We start from the raw sequence: 19,914 nt of genomic DNA on the forward strand, positions 1-19,914 counted from the left end.
ATTTCAAATGCTGATATGAAACTCCATAGATAAATAGTAAAATAAATTTTCTATGCCATATCTCACTAAAAACATGTATCATATGATGGACGGTTTCGATTACCTGGAAATCTCTTCAAGTGGGCCCCATAGGGCGACACATACGAGCAATCCGTGAGTTTCCGACGTACACAAAACGAACTCGCTCCCTCCTTATCACCCGCGAGGAATACTCTCGTGTCGTTAGCCAGCTCCCTCTCGTTGATAAAAAAGACGAAGAGAGAGAGAGAGAGAGAGAGAGAGTGAGTTTCTGCAATTCTAGGTTTTGAAAATGGCGACGCCATTAACGGGCCTCCAGCACAGAGACGGAGTTCTTCCTCTAATGGCAGGCCCCGTAAATTCGGTCGATTCTTCGTCCTCTTCCACATCCCCTTCTCCTTCTCCTTCATCATCCAAGCTCTGCTTGAAGAATTCCGCCTCGAAATCCCCCATCCTCATCTTTCTCTTCTTCCACAAAGCCATCCGATCCGAGCTAGACGGTCTCCACCAGTCCGCACTCGCCTTCGCAACCGATTGCAGCGGCCATAGCGACATCCGTCCCTTGTTCGAGCGCTACCATTTCCTCCGCGCAATCTACAAGCACCACTGCAATGCAGAAGACGAGGTATGGGATTGAAAATCAGGATTTTCCCGATCTCTGCCAGAGTTAGTGGTGGAGATTTAGCTTAAGGGTATTGATATCTAAGGCCCACCAGATTGACTTGCATACACCCATCTTTTTCCATTTTGGGATTGGATCAGTACACTTTTGAATAAGATTCGTGGAGAAACGAATTTCAGTTATTGCTAATTTTCAATTGAGAAATACTTTGATACTCACGCAAAGTGTGAAGGATGATACGCAGGCGGTTAGAAATAACGAAGAAATGGTATACGTGGCATACAAGTAATTCAAAATAGACCGTCCAAAACTATGAATGAAGCAGAAATACCTCTTGATTGCTGGACATTTATTGGACGGTCAAACATGAAAACAAGTTTCCACGAATCAGAGGTTAGGATTATACAAACGATCTGATTTTCAGACTATAACCTAACGGCAGCGGTTTCACAATTTAATCGGTTTAATTTGAATTAATATATTCCACGTGTACCATTTCAGGTGCCTGTGTATCAAGCGTCGTATGCAGCCGGAGGATCATCTAACTCTTGTTTTCATTTTTTCTCTTCTTGATTTGATTTTCGAATCGATGTTCTAAACGTGGTTTTAGAATCTGTGTAACGGCTGTTATAACAGTAACGGCCCCAAATAGTTACGTAACGTATCACTGTGCCAGGTGGGCATTTTAGGCAGTTTTTTTTTTTCCATTCGTTGAGTAATGATCATCTGCAACTGGTTGCTTAACATACAACCCATATCATGCGCCAACATGTCTTGGCGTTTGACATCCAAGCTATGCCAAAGGTGGGCCCCACCATAAAGACTGCTTGGTGCAAAGATCAGGTTGGTCAGTCATCAGGGTGGACACTTTAGTACACTGAATCAGAATAGATCGCCCTTTTGTCTGGTTATAGTGTGGCCCTTCGATGATGGAGTGGCTGATTTTTGCATTATGTGATCTTTATGGCGTGGCCCACCTTTTGTATGGCTTGGATGTCCTACAAACACGACATGTTGGCAAGCGATGCGGTTTTTATGTTAAGCTAACCAACAAGCTGTTATAGGTGATTGTTACTGTTTCTCCGTTTTTTTTCCTCTTCTTATTTTGTCCCCATTATGGAAGTTGTTACTCTCCGTGGTTGGCATAGCATAGCAGTGATTTTAAACAGTTGTTTATCAAAAGAGCTAGAGTATACATATTTCTTTACTGTTGTTTGTTAACATCTATGTTGTTAGAATTTTATCTTTATATAACAGAGCTAGGTTTTTCCTTTTTTCTTTTTATCCTTTCTTATCCATGGCATGCTGCTAGTTGAATTGAATGGTACCGTTGTGTTTCAATCTTTCTTGTGGAACACTCTTGAATAGTAAGATTGTTCTTTGGTTTGTTTCCATTAATTGGTAAAGTGATTAAAATATTATGAAGACTATTATAATAAAAAGATTAACAGGCAGAAATAAAAAATGCACATCAGTATTTTTTTTTTTCCTTTAAAAGTTGATAGAATGATATAATAAATTACAGGAAGAGGTCCTGTGCTATATGTTCTTTGCAGATGACTAGTTTTGATTGATGAGATGAGCACAAAACTAGGAGTACGGAGTGATGCTTTAGAATCTAAATGTGTTAAAGTAGTTGGACTAAAACAGAGTATATGGAATGCAATTTTAGAAACAATAGGAGTGGAAACAAGGAATTATTTCAGATTGTTGATCAAGAACCCAAACAAGATCATTTTCTATATCTTGGGTTGATAATTCAAGAGTGCGGATAGGTTGAGACGGATGTTGCTCATAATAGAACTAGAGCTGGGTTAATAAGTGGAGATGCGCCTCTAGAGTTTTATGTGATTGTTGCATATTAATCAAACTGGAGGGGAAATTTTAAGGATAGCTATAAGACCAACCATGCTTTATTGGATAGAATGTTGGGCTGTTTAGGAACAACATGTTCATAGGATGAGTGTAGCTAAAATGAGGATGTTGAGATGGATGAGTCGCAAGGTAAGGAAGGGCAAAATCATAAATGAATGCATTCGAGGGAATTTAAGAGTAGCACCAATATGTCATAAGATGAGGGTAAGTAGACTAAGATGGTTTGGCCATGTGTAACAAATACCATATATTGCACCAGTTAGAAGCAATTAATTGGTCCAAGTTGAAGGTGCTAAAAGGGCAAGGGAAAGACCCAAATTGACGTGAGTGGGTGTAGTAAGAAAAGATTTAATTGGGACATGGTCCTTGATATAGTGGCATGGTAGAACAGATTTGTGTAGTTGACCCAATTGGTTGGGATAAGGATTAGATGATGACAAGCACTTGATAGAATAATCATTGTATATACATCAAGTTTGTCCAATATGGAATGTAGATGCTATTCATTTGGGCATATGGTTGAAACACTCATCTGAATATTTACTTCTATATGCAACATAGACTGTACACACCATTCATCCCATCCATGCTCTATTAAATAAACTTTTTTTTTGAAAATTTTATTTTTATAAATTTATTTTATTGGTACCCATTGGTGAACTATTTCAATGTCTTTTTCTTCAAATGAAAGCTTTGGGGGCTATCACCAACCCTATTGGATGCTTTAGGGTGAATGAGAAAAAACAAAAGAAGTGGAGCACGGTGGAATAATAGAAGCAAGATGTTGAGAGGCGTCATCAACCCCACCATTGCTTGATGAGTACCACGACGAGTTTGGTCTTTGGTGTGATGTGGTGCCAATGGGCATGTGATTTATTATTTCGAAGGCTGTGGAATTACTTGTGGGATTCTATGATATGTGGGAGAAAAAATCCTACACGGTTGAGAGGGACAAAAGAAACTCATGTTGCATCTTAAGTTGATTGACGGAATGGATCAAATATTAGGGCTAATTGTGAAGCAATCCAAGGAGATTAAGCCATTATAACTGGTTGATACTTGTCTCCTATGTAAGAAGGTAAAATTCAATGGGGTCAAATTCCTTCCAGATAGTGGGGAATAATGCAAGTGGGGATGATTGCAAGAAGCATAAGATGAGGATCTGGAGCCCAACAACTCAATTTGTGGGTCCTACGTGTTTACTGGTGCGTAGAGATTTTTAAGAGATAGGGATACTTTATGTGTTTGTAGCTTGGCTGCTTGATTCTTTAGTCTTTATTTAGTAGATATTTTGAGGAATCTTTATAGGGATATTGAGTTATTAATGGTTTATGAGAGTTGATGAATGAGACTGGAATAAAAAAGAAGTGTAAGCTTGGAGAAAATACACTTGCAGGGGGAGAAAACCATGAAAAATCAACCTTCATGAATTTTGTAGGTTTTGTAACAATCCAAAAAATCAACCTTCATGAATTTTGTAGGTTTTGTAACAATCCAAAAAATCAACCTTTATGAATTGTGTAGGTTGTGTAACAATCGATTCTCTCTCACTCGCTTGCTCACTCCTTTTCTTCTCTCTCGTCCAGTCTGCGGCATTGGATCGCATGGTTTTCCACACTGTAATGTTTGGATTTTGCTTTCTTTTTCTTAAAAAGAAAATGAGATTATTTATTTATATATGACTCTAACTCCACTCAAAATTGATGGGAACAGATGGAACATGACCACGAGTTTGAGTAACTTAGCTGCAGGCATGTTTTAGTCTCCAAACTAACCACCATAAAGCACTAAAGGTTTCAGATCTTCTTTCTGAAAATTATGGCCACATCTATTAGTTGGATAGACTACCATACATTAGTCCCGAGCTCATAATGCAATTGTAATTTTAAAGGCCACAAAGGTCAAGAACATTTTCTCTAAATAATTTTGACCTTCTCTATATAGCATCAACATTTGTCATTTGGCATAAGTAGAAGTCAATAACTATAGGTAATGGTTTTAGGTTTGAATAGTTTGCTGTTCTGAGATTTTAATTGTTTTACTCTCTTATTCTACAATATTGGTTTGGCCAAAGACTGTTAATCAGAAGCACAATAGAAAAAATGTTAATATTAGGTTCTGAAACTACAGGTTATCTTTCCAGCTCTTGATATACGTGTGAAGAATGTAGCACGGACTTACTCGCTTGAGCATGAGGGGGAAAGCCTGCTTTTTGATCAGTTGTTTGAATTGTTGAATTCAAACACGCAGAACGATGACAGTTTCCGGAGAGAGCTAGCTTCTTGTACGGGAGCGATTCAAATATCAGTTAGTCAGCACATGTCTAAGGAAGAGGAGCAGGTATTTATTTATTTCTACTGGAGTTTCTTAAGCATTTTCTCATCCTATTGGCAAACTCTACTTAGCTGACCATTATATTTTCAATAACTAAACTGAAACTATATTCCTTTTCTTGTACGAACTGGGGAAGTTGGAACCATATATCCATACCGAGACCAAGAGAATCATGTTTGAATTTGAATAGAAACATATTCCCAAGATGAAGATCTGAAACATTAGCTACGTCTAGTTTCATGCTTTTTACATATTTTTCAAAGTGCTTTAAATTGGTTTTTTTTTTTTTTTTTGACATCATAGTAAGATAAAATCTCTGATTAAATTTGTTTTCAAGAACTTGTGCTCTTCTGCAAATAGCTTCAAGGAGGGAATGGAATTTACCCTATTCGATTGGGACTAGGTATCAAGTGAGAGTTCAAAGGACCCAACCCCCCTCCCCCACCCCCCCGGCCCCCAACCCAAAAAAAAATAAATAAAAAAAAATAAAAAATGTCAGATTAAATTTGTTTTCAAGAACTCGTGCTCTTCTGCAAATAGCTTCAAGGAAGTAATGGAATTTACTCTCTTCGATTGGGGCCAGATGTCAAGTGCCCGCCCCCCAAATCTTGGATTAAATTTGTTTTCAAGAACTTGTTCTCTTCTGCAAGTAGCTTCAAGAACTCGGTTGTGGCTTTTTTGAAGGTGCTTTTGGATCCTTAGGTAAGATGTTGTGGAAGGAGATTCTGAAAGTGCTCTTTCGTGGGTTTGGGGATCAAAGCTTGCCCTTGGAAGTGTTTCTTTAGGGTAAAAGGCTGTTGCTTTCATCCATATCTTTTTACCTTAATTCCTATAGAGCAGAGGAAACCAGTGCTCTTAACATATTTTTTGTTTCCCTCATCTCTCCCCCCCCTCTCTCTCCTTGCTCTGTTAAATCTGTAAATCCTATCCTTTTGGCATGAAATTACTTGTTAATGCAGATAAGATCTGAAGGTGTGCTCTTGTAAGCAGCTTGACAAGTGTGCCACTTGTATAAAGAAATGTTCAAGGGAAAACAGTCTTTTTTTTTGGAAAGGTGTTCAAGGGAAAAGAGTTTCTGTTCTACTTTGTGTGGAGCAAACCTAGTTTATGCATGGTATTTGATTGCCGTTCATTGACCCCTATTAGGCCTTTTTTTTTTGTTGTCCCTCTGGTTTTTAGATTGTTGGTGGGGACTGTTTTTGTTAATTGTCTAAGTTCAATTTGAGTGTGAATATTTTTGCTCTATGATAGTAATAAAGTGGCTCAAATATTTCATAAAACACAAGCACAATTGCAATATTTGATTTATTGAAATGTACATTATGTTTTAATTGTACCAGCTGGTCTTTGTTTTTTGGTACAGGTCTTCCCCTTGCTTGTAGATAAGTTCTCATTCGAAGAACAGGCTGCCTTGGTCTGGCAGTTCTTTTGCAGCATCCCTGTGAATATGATGGCAGAGTTCCTTCCATGGCTTTCTTCTTCTATTTCACTTGATGAGCATCAAGATATGCTGAAATGCTTGTGCAAGATAGTCCCAGATGAAAAGCTTCTTCAAAAGGTAGATACAAGGTATTCAATAACGGTAATGGTGGCCGTAACAGCCAGCCTTATGGCCATTACGGTGCTGGCCATTACAGCCCTAAAACAACCAATTCAAATTTTATTTTTTATTTTTAAAGGAAGAAACTTGTGGGCCCCATATTGGACTGTTATGGGCCTGTATCGGCCTGTTATGCTCCTTAAATGTCCTGTTAGATGCCATTTTTTTTTCCCCAGAACAGGCATTACAGCCTTCTATCATGCAACGGTTCCTACCTTTACCATTATGTAACGGCCGTTACATAACCATTTTTTTAGTATGGTGGGTAGATATTCATTTGAGCGTGAAATCATCTTTGATTTAATGTTCAATACACACAACTATTGCATACAAAAAGAAAGTACTTGACCATATATTATGGAAAAATGTAGGTCATATTCACCTGGATGGAAGGGAAAAATACTGCCAAGGTCATTAAAAGTTCTGAAGATGATCCTCAATTGCAGTGCTGTGTGGATCCCACACATGGCCAATTAATAGATCGAACAGAGAAAGGGTGTTGCGCTTGTGAATCTTCCAAGACTGGAAAAAGGAAACATCTGGAGTCAGCTGTTGATTCAATTGTAGCACATCCAATTGATGAAATATTGTATTGGCACAATGCTATAAAAAGAGAGTTGAATGATATAGCTGAAGAGGCAAGGAAGATACAACTTTCAGGAGATTTCTCTGATTTATCAGCTTTCAATGAGAGGTTACAATTCATTGCCGAAGTATGCATCTTCCACGGGTATGTTATTCATCATTCCTGAAGTATACATCATTGCTATTCATCGTTGGATGTCCCTTATTGCAATCTAAGAAAAGGGAATGAAAAAAGGAAAAATTTTCCATTGCGTTTGATCCTTATTTTTACTTTCATCTTGTGAAGTGAATATTTCATGGGATTCTGCTTGCAGCATTGCTGAGGATAAGGTTATATTCCCAGCGGTAGATGGGGAATTATCGTTTGCTCAGGAGCATGCTGAAGAAGAAAGCCAATTCGACAATTTTAGATGCTTGATAGAAAGCATTCAGAGTGCTGGAGCCAATTCAAATTCAGCTGATTTTTATGCAAAGCTGTGCTCACATGCTGACCAAATAATGGGCATCATACAGAAGCACTTCCATGGCGAGGAAGTTGAGGTAAGCTTGACTGCTTGGTGTGGTTGACTCCTTTACTTCTCTTGTTACAAGAACTCGACACAGTATACCTGGCTTGCCTTGCTTTCCTAGGTTCTTCCTCTTGCTCGTGAGCATTTCAGTCCTACAAAACAGCGAGAGCTTCTGTATGAAAGCTTGTGTGTGATGCCACTGAAATTGGTAGAACGCGTCTTGCCATGGCTGGTAGGATCACTTAGTGAAGAAGAAGCGAGGTCTTTTCTTCAAAATATGAACTTAGCAGGTTCTATATTCATCCTTTTTCATATTGTCATTTTTTAGAATGTGGGAAATATAATGTTTGATCGATCAATGTGCTTTGCTGAAGAAACTATACATGTGGGGCCTTTTGGCCATCCAAACCATTCCTATATCGTTGTGGATGGGACACCCCAAAAATCTCCCTCATCAGATGATCCTGGTTTTTCTAGCCATTAGCTATAATTGTCCATATACAGGCCTTCCCATCATCTGATAGGGTTGATATTGAGGTGTGGATCATCCTGTGTCCCACCTGATGAACAGCTTAGTTTATCCAGAGGTGAGCCCCCCCTGTGCCATTGCGGGGTTGAGCAAAAGCTTCATTTCTTTTGCGGGGTCGAGCAAAAGCTTCGTTTCTTTGATTGAGCATTATAACATGCCTCTTTAAGAGGGTACTGCATAGACATTTACATCCCCTTTTAAGTGCGTATGGAACTTAGACATGGCAATATGGTGCAGCTCCAGCGTCTGATGCTGCACTGGTTACACTTTTCTCTGGCTGGGCATGCAAGGGTCGTGCCCAGGATGTTTCCAAATCAGGAAGGTTCATATGTTTATCTTCAAGTGCAATCAGTGACTGTCCGGTAAAGAAACTGAATGAAATTGAAGTAGGTATCAATCAGCCATTATGTGCATGTGCTTCTCGATTGTACACACATGAAGAGACATCATTTCTGCAAGAAGATAACAACAAAAGGCCAGTCAAACGTGGAAACTTCTCAGGGTCATGTGAAAATATCAATGATTGTGGACATTCAGATGCCTTAGACAAAAAACAGTCTTGTAGTAATCAGCCTTGCTGTGTCCCGTGTTTAGGAGTGAACAAGACTAACCTGGGAATAACTTCACTTGCTGCCAAAAAGCCTTTACGTTCCTTGTCTTACAGTTCTGCTCCTTCTCTTAATTCCAGTCTTTTTGTCTGGGAAATGGACAATAGCTCTTCCGAAATTGGGCATGCACCAAGGCCGATTGACAACATATTCAAATTTCATAAAGCTATAAGCAAAGACTTGGAATATTTGGATGTTGAGTCTGGAAAGCTTATTGGCTGTGATGAGACATTTCTTCGACAGTTCAGTGGAAGATTTCGGCTCTTGTGGGGGTTATATAAAGCTCATAGTAATGCAGAGGATGAGATTGTTTTTCCAGCTTTAGAATCTAAGGAGGCTCTTCATAATGTGAGCCATTCATACACTCTCGACCACAAGCAGGAGGAGAAACTCTTTGAGGATATCTCCACTGTTCTTTCTGAGTTTTCCCAGCTGCATGAAATCATGAGCAGAACCATTCCTCCTAGCATTTCTACTGGAAGTAACCTGAATTCTTCTTGTGATGGGAATGATCTGATGAGGAAGTACAACGAGCTTGCTACGAAGCTCCAAGGCATGTGTAAATCCATACGGGTGACGCTCGACCAACATGTTTTCAGGGAAGAACTCGAGTTGTGGCCGTTGTTTGACAGTCATTTCTCTGTGGAAGAGCAGGACAAAATTGTTGGTTGTATAATTGGGACAACAGGAGCAGAAGTGCTCCAGTCAATGTTACCATGGGTAACTTCTGCTCTTACTCAGGAGGAGCAGAATAAAATGATGGACACATGGAGGCAGGCAACAAAGAACACAATGTTCAGTGAGTGGCTTAATGAATGGTGGAAAGGAACTCCTGGGCCATCGTGCGAGACTGCAACAGGGAGTGTTGTTTCTGCTCAAGGTCTCTTCATTTCTTTTGTTTTGGGCTGCAAGCAACATCATTTTTTTCTTACTAAGCAATGAGTGCTTTTATCTTAAGGGAAAGGATCTGGTGCTAAACACTTGTGTCCAACATAGTTGTCAAGGACTCTTATCTCTTGGTCAAAAATATCTTGCGATACTGAGTTGACTTGGTATCGGTCCTAGACAAGATGATCTGGGTCCTGATTAAAGGAATCCCAAATTGGGGGAGTCCCCCGAGGACTTGTTGGACTTCTTCTGATCTGGCTATGTTGGATGGTATGACTTGTCTGTATCAGTGATATGTGTGGTCAGAATGACTGAATTAGTGATGTGATTTGTTCACATTGGTATTATGCACAATGTGGGTTGCGTGTGTTGGCGATACCACTTGCCTGTGCCAGCTGAGTCACACAGGTCATGTAAATTAAAGTTTTGGACTGACTTGGTACAACTCGTCTGAGTCGTAGAACTATGCGAGGACTGACTGGGGCTCTGAAGCAAGTATTATTAACCATGCTCTTATCTCCATGCACTTGGCACATGTGTGAGATCTGACCATTCATCTGTTTGGCCCCACCTTGGATGCCAATGTCAGATGATCGTAGCTGCTGCTAATTGGAAAATTGTTCCCTTTAATTGTCAACCATTGATTATACTTTTTTCTTTGCCTAATCATCAAAAGCGCTCAAATAAGTTGATAGGATCATTTGAGCCGTGTGCTATTTGAGGCATGGCCAATCCGCTGAGGGCCATAGCATATGACTAGTCTGGATCCCCATGTGTCCTCATGTGTAGAGATAAGAGTGCCAGACAACTAACTTAAAAGTGATAGCATCTCATGCTTTCTTAATGGACTGCATTGTAGGATGAATATGAAGTGTTCTGATTTCTATTTGCAAAGAGTTCCTTCTGATGATTTCCTACCTTCTGCATTTTTAGGCATGGATTTCCAAGAAAGTCTGGACCAAACTGATCAGATGTTCAAGCCTGGCTGGAATGATATTTTCCGAATGAATCAGAATGAGCTTGAGGCGGAGATAAGGAAGGTTTCTCGGGACCCAACTCTTGATCCACGTAGAAAGGCATATCTTATTCAAAATCTTATGACCAGGTTTGTTCCTATAACAATCATACTTTTATGCACCTTGCGCTACAGAAGTTCAAATTATAGTCTCGATCAATTCTCTTATCCACCTTCCATTATACAATCCAAATTACAGTCTCAATAAAGAATCTTACAAAAGAATTAATCAATAATTTTCTGTTTTAGTCGCTGGATAGCTGCCCAGCAGAAGTCACCTGAAGCAAGAGCAGGGGAAAATGTGAATGGTGAAGAAGTACCAGGATGCTCTCCATCATTTCGAGATCCTGAGAAGCAAGTGTTTGGCTGCGAGCACTACAAAAGAAACTGCAAACTCCTTGCTGCTTGCTGTAACAAATTATTCACATGCCGGTTTTGCCATGATAAAATCAGTGATCACTCAATGGATAGGTAACTTTCTAGTTTCCAATGTATCAACATTTTCAAGCTGCACTTTCTATATATATATATATCTGATTCCAGGTGCATCATTCTTTTTAGGAAAGCAACATCAGAAATGATGTGTATGCGCTGTTTGAAGATCCAGGCAGTTGGACCGATTTGCAAGACTCCTTCCTGTGAGGGACTTTTAATGGCAAAATACTATTGTAACATTTGCAAATTTTTTGATGATGAAAGGTATGGAATTTCTCATCTAGAACTCCACTTAGATTTCTCTACCATCATCTTATCTCAGAAAACAGTTCTCCTTTCAGGACTAGATAGTTACCTCAAATGCCCTTTTTATTTTTATTTTTATTTTTATTTTTGTATTTATTACATTCATGACATGCTATGAGACCATGGAGAATTTTCAACTGAGCTCTTTAAACTTATCCTCCCACTTTCTACGGTAGAGTCTTCAGTCATGAATAACTCTGAAATAAGGTGTGAAGTGGGCCTGGCTGCATTTGGCTGAGGATAAAGGCCCAGAGTCAGGGCCTGGGCATGGTTTTGCGGTCTGATACCTGGTTAGGGTGGACAAGCCTTGATCATGGATAAAATCCCAACAAGACTGCCCTGCCTTGCATGACTTATTGGACAATATTGGACTGGGTAATCTGTTAGCAAGCTGGGTCTGGCCTGGGCCTGGTTGCTTAGCTAGTGGGCTGGCCAATCCTGGGGACGCCGCGGTGGTATTTTGCTCAGGGACTGGATGAGGATGACTTCAGCTTGGCCCATAACACACCCCAAGAGATAGAGAAGTTGATGAGGACGTAATTGGCTAGAATGTCACTCTTGCAAATGCACCCAGTGAACTGGCAACCAAACACAAGTCTCCATTGTGACTAGAAATGGATTTAAAATCTCTCGGAGTGTGGTTCCAGCTGCATAGATTCAATCATGTACCTGAACAAGGCTATTTTATTGCTTTTCTTGATAGATGAGAAGGGATGTTAGAAACGTCACTGAACCATAGGTGATTCTCAAAACCAAATTTCTTTTTTCTTGATAAGGGACTCTAGAAAGATTTCAAAGCATTTAGGAGACGCTTGACAATATTACCATGGTTTTTTGTTTGTAATTTTCTTTATTGTGATTCATTTTACTGAATTATTAATTAGAAAAAACAGGAAAAACTACCTTTGCTATCTATGGTTGCTTTATCTAACATACGAAAATCCTAAATTTTCTAAGAATAAAATTGGCAATCAAGTGCCCAAATAAATCGAGTGCGTATGATATCATAATTTTCTAAGAAAATCAACATTTAAATGTGTTACACTTACACTTTTGTGTTTATTATGAAAAAAAATCTCAGAAAACCTGAATTTATGAAGAAAAGGCCTTGAATATTTTGAATTTTCCAGAAGTTTCCTTTAACCAAACGGTTCGATGGCACAACGACCAAAACACCCTTCATTTATTTTCTTTTAAGAAAGTGGTAAAGTCCCATGTGATGTTTCTATGACATTGTTCAATGCAATGTCTAACCTGCGATTGGGTTTTATATTATTAACTGTACTACATGGATATCCACCCAAATATGCTTTGTTGAGAGGGTTTCATTAATGTGGGAACAAATACATTCTAGTGTATGGTTTGACACGGGCCGTTAACTACATTCCTTGGGGAAAAAAACCTTTTATTAAAAGGTTAAAGTCATAGAAAATTTATATATTACATGGAAATGAGTAGCTTATGCAAATGATGCATAAAATCCTAATCTATGATCATTCCTTTTCAAAGTGTCCAGATCATTGATTAGGTTGAGGGGCTAGCGATAACCTTTGGTATTTAGGCGTCTTGTCTAGCCAGCTGGGCATCGAGATACTAGCAAACGATGCATATCACTAGAGCTGTAAACGAGCTAAGCTAGCTTGAAAAGCTCGCTCGACTCGGCTTGATCTAGCTCGCCTTGAACGATGACTCGAGGCGAGCTAAGCTTCATATGACCCAGCTCGTTTTGAAAACAAACCACGGTCGAACATAGTGCAGCTTGAAATATATATATATATATATATATATATATATAATTTGATTTGAGGGTTGGGTCAGTTGGGTCGGGTGGTTGGGTCGAGTCGGTGATGCAGGGATGAACGCGATGAGGTCGATCACCGTCTTCCTCAAGGGGGATAACTACTTCGAATCCACGAAGCTTCTCTGGACTCCTCACAGAGACTTCTCGAATCCACAAGGAAAAGTAGAAACTAGAAATAATTCTAGAAAGTCGAAATAAATTTGTTGAATATTGATAGACGAAATAAACGAGTCTACAACCCTTTAAATAGGGATACTAAGACTATGAAGAAGTTTTAGAATTAAACTATAACTAAAACTCCCTAAAATTCGTAACTTACTATAAATAGTAAATTTTTTATTTATAGTGTCCTATGTGACTTAGCCACGTTATTCTCCTAATTTTTCTAAACACTTTTCATGTTGGGCGCAACTCCTAAAGCCCAACAGATGAAGAGTTATAATCAAACTAAAACTTACTATTTATAGTAAAAACGGAATTAAACATGGAATTCGACTGTTGATATGATGGAATCTCGTAAATTAAACATGGTTGGCTAAAGTAGCTCGTCCTACCGCAAAATCATATATGGTACATCGAGTAACTTATTCCAGTTTGCAAGATATGCTTGTTTTAAGGTTCTGACGGCCTTCATGGCTTTTGCCTCTGATCGAGCCTTCTCTGATCCATCTTGGACATGAAAGTGTCCGCAACCCGCTCTACATCAGTCCCCTCCACTTCAAAAGAACTCGTTCTCGAGTTCTCCTGCTGCTTCAGTTCATGAAACTCGGTCCGGTGTGCCGGAACGATACCTGGATCAAAAGTTATGATCAATTTACAGTCCATTTTCTTTTAGTCCAACCATGTTAGGAATGTATTTGTGACACGTTTTACATCAAACCCATCTGCTTGGAAAAAACTCGTCCTCGAGTTACTCAAGAGACTTCGTTCATGATTCTGAGATAACTTTTGATGTCGATGTTTATTAGTCCTTTTCTTGTACTTGGCGTTAGGCTCTTGAGTTGACAAAATACATGTACTCATGCTCTCCTTGATTTGGCTAGTATGGATCAGTTCCTTCACTTCTGCCTTCAAGATCTCATATTCCTTCTGATAATGTGGGCAATTAGGCAGACTTATCCTCGTAATAAGATCAATGTGGTTTTGTATATCTCGTATGGGAGACAATTTATTAGGGAGTTCATCTAACACAATCGCCTTGAACTCCTACAATACTGGTTTCAAATCTTCTGGGATGTTCACAGGCTCTATATATTATTTCTTTTCAATTAATGCATATATATCTTTTGTTTCCTTAGATTGTTTAACAAAAGCCTGTTCAGTTGGTAAGAGACCGTTCTTCAACTTTAGAAGTCCTAGGTTGGTTCTCCATTCCCATAGAGACGAGGTTAATATTTTTACTGTCTTTAGTAAATATAAATGCGTTATCCCGACCTCTATGCATTGCAATAATATCATTATTATTTTGTTATGGTCGACCAAGTAACATATAACAAACTTCCATGTCGATTAGGTCATAAAGTATTTAATCATTATAATTTTTACCAATTGAAAATGAGACAGTGCATTGTTTGGTTACCTCTGTTTTCTTAACCTCTTTAATCCATCCAATCGTGTACGAAGATGAATGCTTTTCTGTTTTCAATTGCAGCTTTTCTACCATTATTCTTGACACGAGAGTCTCATTGCTCCTGACATCGATGATCACATTACAGACCTTTTGGCTTACGGTGCACCTTGTTCGAAAGATGTTGTCTTGCTGTAATTCTATTTCTACCTTTGACATGTATAATGGCTTCCTCACGATCAAAGTAGTGGCCTGCGATTTACCATCATCTGATGGTGCTTTGCAGAAATTGGGGTTGTGCCGTACGACGACAACGGGCGGTTGAGCATTACTTTGAGCTCAGGGTGGAATTAGCGCATCCGCAATACGGTTGAGGGTTGCCTGCAACCCGTTCATGGTCAACTGACTCACCCGGTGGAAAGCTTCCATTCTTTCCGAAAGATAATGAATCTCTGGATCACCGTCCACAGGATTTTTTTCATACCTTCGTTGTTTGCCATCGACTCGAGGGGAGTCTTTGCTTTGATACCAATTGATGCAGGGATAAACGTGATGAGGTCAATCACCGTTTTCCTGAAGGGGGATAACTACTTCGAATCCACGAAGCTTCTCTGGGCTCCTCATAGAGACTTCTCGAATCCACGAGGAAAAATAGAAACTAGAAATAATTCTAGAAAGTCGAAATAAATTTGTTGAATATTGATAGATGAAATAAACGAGTCTACAATCCTTTAAATAGGAATACCAAGACTAGGAAGAAGTTTAAGAATTAAACTATAACTAAAACTCCCTAAAATTTGTAACTTACTATAAATAGTAAAATTTCTATTTATAGTAAAGTGTCCTATGTCGCTTAACCACGTTATTCTCCTAATCATCAGTCGGGTGTGGGTTGGGTGCCAGGTTGAGTTGGGAATGGGTGTTGGGTTGGGTCGGGTGTGGATGCTCAGTTGGGTTGGGTTGGCTGCTGGTAGATGGGTTGGGTCGAGTTGAGTGTGGGAGCAGGCTCAACTCGACTCGAGGTAAGCTTGCCTCGACTCGATATATTAGCTCGCCTCGAAAGTTTTGGCAAACAAGCCAAGCTCCAATTTTAAACTCAAGGGCAAGCTCGAGCTCGAGGAGAGCACAGACAAGTCAAGACAAGCCTGGCCCACCTCAACTCGACTTGGCTTGATGTGTTATATGTCGTAGAGATTAATACCATGAGAAACTTTGGAATTCGTCTGCTCAACTCGAATTATAGAAGAGTTTGTTGAAACTCACCTTGCGAAACTTTGACTTTGATTCTCCTAGTTATGAACATGGTATATGCCCTGGTTATATTTGGTGGCAGAGAATATGCCAGATTGATGTTGTGATAACTTTTTAATGGAATGATTTTGAAGTGGAGGTCTAAATGCATTCCCTCCTCTTTTTTTTTTTTTCCTTTCAAATTCTTCAGGATAGTGTACCATTGCCCATTCTGCAACTTATGCCGCCTTGGAAACGGACTTGGCGTTGACTTCTTTCATTGCATGACATGTAATTGTTGCCTGGGGATGAAGTTAGTCGAGCACAATTGCCGGGAGAAAGGTCTGGAGACTAATTGCCCCATATGTTGTGATTTCTTGTTCACTTCAAGTGCAGCAGTTAGAGCCCTTCCATGTGGCCATTTCATGCATTCAGCTTGTTTTCAGGTCTGCCCTTCTCTTATTTGCTTTGATTTTAAATGGCATTATGTGTGAATTTCCACCTTCCTTGTTGTTCCCTTTTTCCCATTTATTGTGAGGTATAGTGCATGAACTCAACTCCTGTTGTCCTTTTGCATTGTGTTCAGGTGTACACTTGTAGTCACTACACGTGTCCAATATGCAGCAAATCCTTGGGAGATATGGCGGTGAGAAAGCCTTTTCCCGTTTCTCTTTAATAAACATTACATGGTTCAGGGACTATACTATCTGCTTTTTTCGATCATTCCTTACAGTCCCTTAAATCACAGTGATTCATCCACCATGCATGTGGCATATGCATACATCAATCCAAAGATCCTGGACCTCAACGCAGAGCCAAAAAAGAGCACTGGTTCTACAATGTTAACCACCTGTTGTCCAGTGAATTTGAACCGCTGAGCCTCTCTCTCTCTCTCTCTCTCTCTCACACACACACACACACCCACCATCCATTCAATTCCCACCAAGAAAAATGCTTGGAACTTGGGTCCTCCACATAGTGCGATTTTCAAGATATGCTCCATCCACAATGGGACTTGTGATGTGGATGGCCTGGATTGACGTACATTCATGCTTGGCATGGCAATGGGCTGGGCGGTCCCATCTGGCCCAGGCCCCTAAACTTGGCTTGAAATCCAGGCATGGTTCATGAGCCGGGCCAGGCCAAGACTTACGATGAGTCATGCTGCCCAACCTGTTGGCCCTAGAGCATTATTTTAGTTGTGATGTGCTTTTCTATGTGATCCTTCGGCAATGGGCATTCTTAATCAGGCCTATCAAACAAAGGACTTGAAATTGATGATCTGTGCTCCATCTCTTTCTGCCAATGTGTCCTTTGTGCAGGATATTCCTACCATTCAAACAGTAGGCCCCACCATGAAGATCACTTGACCAAAAATCTGACCAGCTTGCTCATTGGGCTGGCTCTGGCCCAACTCAGCCATGTAGGGCCAGGGTTCCGCGGATGAGGGCTAGGCTTGGGCCAACCTTGGCCCAGTCCCTTGCCAGGTTGGCCCTAGTCCCTTGCCACCCCTAATTCAATGTACATGTACAGTAGACGAGGTGCCTTGATGAAATTATAGAGAACACACAAATTAGCCTTACATTTCATCCACTTTAATCTTCTTTGCCCCATATTTTTTATTCTCTAAGTAGAAAAGTCTACATCCAGGTCTACTTCGGCATGCTCGATGCCTTGTTGGCTGCTGAAGAGCTTCCAGAAGAATACAAGGATCGTTGTCAGGTACAACTGCTGGGTTACCTCCATTTTCTTTAATCATTTCTCTTTATTGGTGTTCCTTTTTTTTTTTTTTCTTTTTCTTTTTATTTATTTATTTATGTGAGAAATAAATAAATAACTAGTGAAGTTGCATAATCCAGGATATACTCTGCAACGACTGCAATAAGAAGGGGACAGCCCACTTCCACTGGTTGTACCACAAATGCAGCTTCTGCGGTTCATATAATACCAGGGTCATCAAGACCGACACGACATGCTCCACGCCAAACTAGCACATGTTGCTTCAGGTGTGTAAATATGTGAAGGCTGATCTTGTAAGTAACATGCCTGCCAATCAGTATATAGTCAAAATCATTTTTACAAAATCTTACCATGATTGCCGCAAGTATAGGGTCAACGGCTGGCGTTAGCCCATTTTGTTGCATCCCAAGCCTAGATGCCCAATCAACCCCACATTGTTGTGGACATTTCATGACGTTCATTTAATAAATCATTAGGATGAAATTAATTCATAACTGTAGTCTTAATTGATACTCTTATGTGAAACCAGATACTTGGGTTGTGCTCCCTCTTCATGGCAGGATAAACAAAGTGAGAACTATGCACCTCTAGGGCTGCAAGCTGGAACCCAACTTGCCCAACCTGAAAATTGTGTTGGGTTGGGCTTGGGCTGGAAATCCTCAACCCCGGGTCGGTTTGCGCTCTGGCTGAGGCCTCAGGACCATGGCTTGGTGATGGCATGTCACCCAGCTTAGGTGGTTCAATGTAACTCGCATTGTGTGCCTGCTTATCAAGCATCACATGGAGCCAGGGTACAAATAACTTCCCTTCTTAGCTTATGGAATGGGGCTTTTGCTCAGCCCACTTGCGTATATGGGTCGGCTATTGCATGCTACCATATATGCCAGCGTTGCACACAAGTGAAATATTATTAATAATACCATGAATTTGGTATTATCCCATAATCACATTTTATTGATGATAATTAGCATTTCATGTTCAGAGTTGAATGAGATCCATTGAAAATCATATTTTTCATTGTTCTAAATTCATAAATGGCCACAATTATGTCTATTCAAATCCAAGATTCTCACTATGGATTTGACAGCATAGATTCCAAAACATGGATGGTTCAGATCATCAAACCACTCAGCTCGTGAGCCCAGTGCCTTACGCCGGACAAAATAAAATCTTTAGATATTGCGATCGCATGGCCGACTGCAAAATGGGAAGCTTCCTTCCCTGTCTCTTGTTCATCTTTCAGCTGTCTTGCTAAGACCTCTCTCTGAACTCTGAAGACAGGCTTGTAAGAAGAAAATGGAAGAAGAAGAAGAGAGAAAAAACCTCAACCGACCTGACCTGACCCGAACTGAGATGTGTTGGGGTTGAGCATATGATAACTTGGGTGGCTCTCGGGTAGGAGGGTTGGGCTTTGGTTGAGTTGGGTGAGGGTTGGCTCATTCTTCAGTCAGGTTGGGCTCGGGTTTGCCATCTACCTGACCTGACTTGCTCAAGTCACACCCCTTTTCTATGCACATCTCTGATATTCTTGTGCACGGAACTCATTATGGGCTGTTAGACATCTTCGTTTCTGATCCTTTATGATGGCGTCCTACCAATGATGAAATTTTCCAAGTGTCAGGTCAGATACGTTATAAGGGTGATGCATGCCGGTCAGCCAGTAAGAAAAAATGGGGAATGATCAGATACATTGATTACCATACGGTCAAGCCGTGTGGTGCCTACTGTAATGTAGGAGTGCCATCCAACCTGGCCATTAGATGCACACCCAAGGCTTAGACCCAAAATCCTGCCACATCCATGACTCACGTGGGCCAAACCAAAGAACATTGGAGAAATTAGGGAAGGGGACCCCCTAAATAAAAGCTTCCAGATGGAATGTTTGGTCCATTGTGTTGTGCATGTCATCAATCCATTCATCAGGCATGCCTCACCAGTATGGAAGGAAACCTAAACCCATTGCATTCCAAAATTGAGGTGGGGCAACAAGTGAATATGCAAGTTTGTGGTGTGTTGCTTCCCTGCATGTTTTACCTGAGTTTTTTAATGCATAGATTATTCGAAACAATGGCATAGGAAATACCTATATATATATAGGAATGCTCGCCTGTGCACCTTCTCACGTGAGCACCCGTGCGTACCAGTCCACGTGATCTGGCACCCCTTGAAATTCTATGGTCCCAATTTTCAGCCTGATCCAAAACTGTAGTGGGCCATAGCAGAGAGAAATGCAAAACATGGGAGGAAACTGT

At 40.3% G+C, this 19,914-nt stretch overlaps 1 protein-coding gene across 10 annotated transcripts; it reads left to right on the forward strand.

Annotated features, from left to right (window-relative positions):
* Positions 1-225: 225 nt before the first annotated feature.
* LOC131237622 (zinc finger protein BRUTUS-like) lies at positions 226-18,680 on the forward strand. Of its 10 annotated transcripts, none has more exons than XR_009167335.1 (15): positions 226-643; positions 4,646-4,855; positions 6,213-6,407; positions 6,821-7,179; positions 7,349-7,574; positions 7,665-7,833; positions 8,310-9,560; positions 10,502-10,673; positions 10,833-11,054; positions 11,145-11,282; positions 16,134-16,368; positions 16,509-16,568; positions 17,245-17,409; positions 17,573-17,644; positions 17,782-17,824. XR_009167335.1 is itself a non-coding variant. In XM_058235495.1 (15 exons), the coding sequence occupies exons 1-14, from the start codon at positions 311-313 to the stop codon at positions 17,911-17,913; spliced, it is 3,774 nt and encodes a 1,257-aa protein (XP_058091478.1). In that variant the 5' UTR covers positions 226-310; the 3' UTR covers positions 17,914-17,928; positions 18,192-18,680. The 10 variants fall into 10 exon arrangements, 9 of the variants coding, with proteins under 9 accessions (XP_058091478.1, XP_058091477.1, XP_058091479.1 ...); XM_058235495.1 differs by lacking the exon at positions 17,245-17,409 and adding an exon at positions 18,192-18,680 and having other exon boundaries at positions 17,782-17,928; XM_058235494.1 differs by lacking the exon at positions 17,245-17,409 and having other exon boundaries at positions 17,782-18,156.
* Positions 18,681-19,914: the final 1,234 nt, after the last annotated feature.

Source organism: Magnolia sinica, chromosome 2 (assembly GCF_029962835.1).
Source record: "Magnolia sinica isolate HGM2019 chromosome 2, MsV1, whole genome shotgun sequence".
Classification (NCBI taxonomy): domain Eukaryota; kingdom Viridiplantae; phylum Streptophyta; class Magnoliopsida; order Magnoliales; family Magnoliaceae; genus Magnolia; species Magnolia sinica.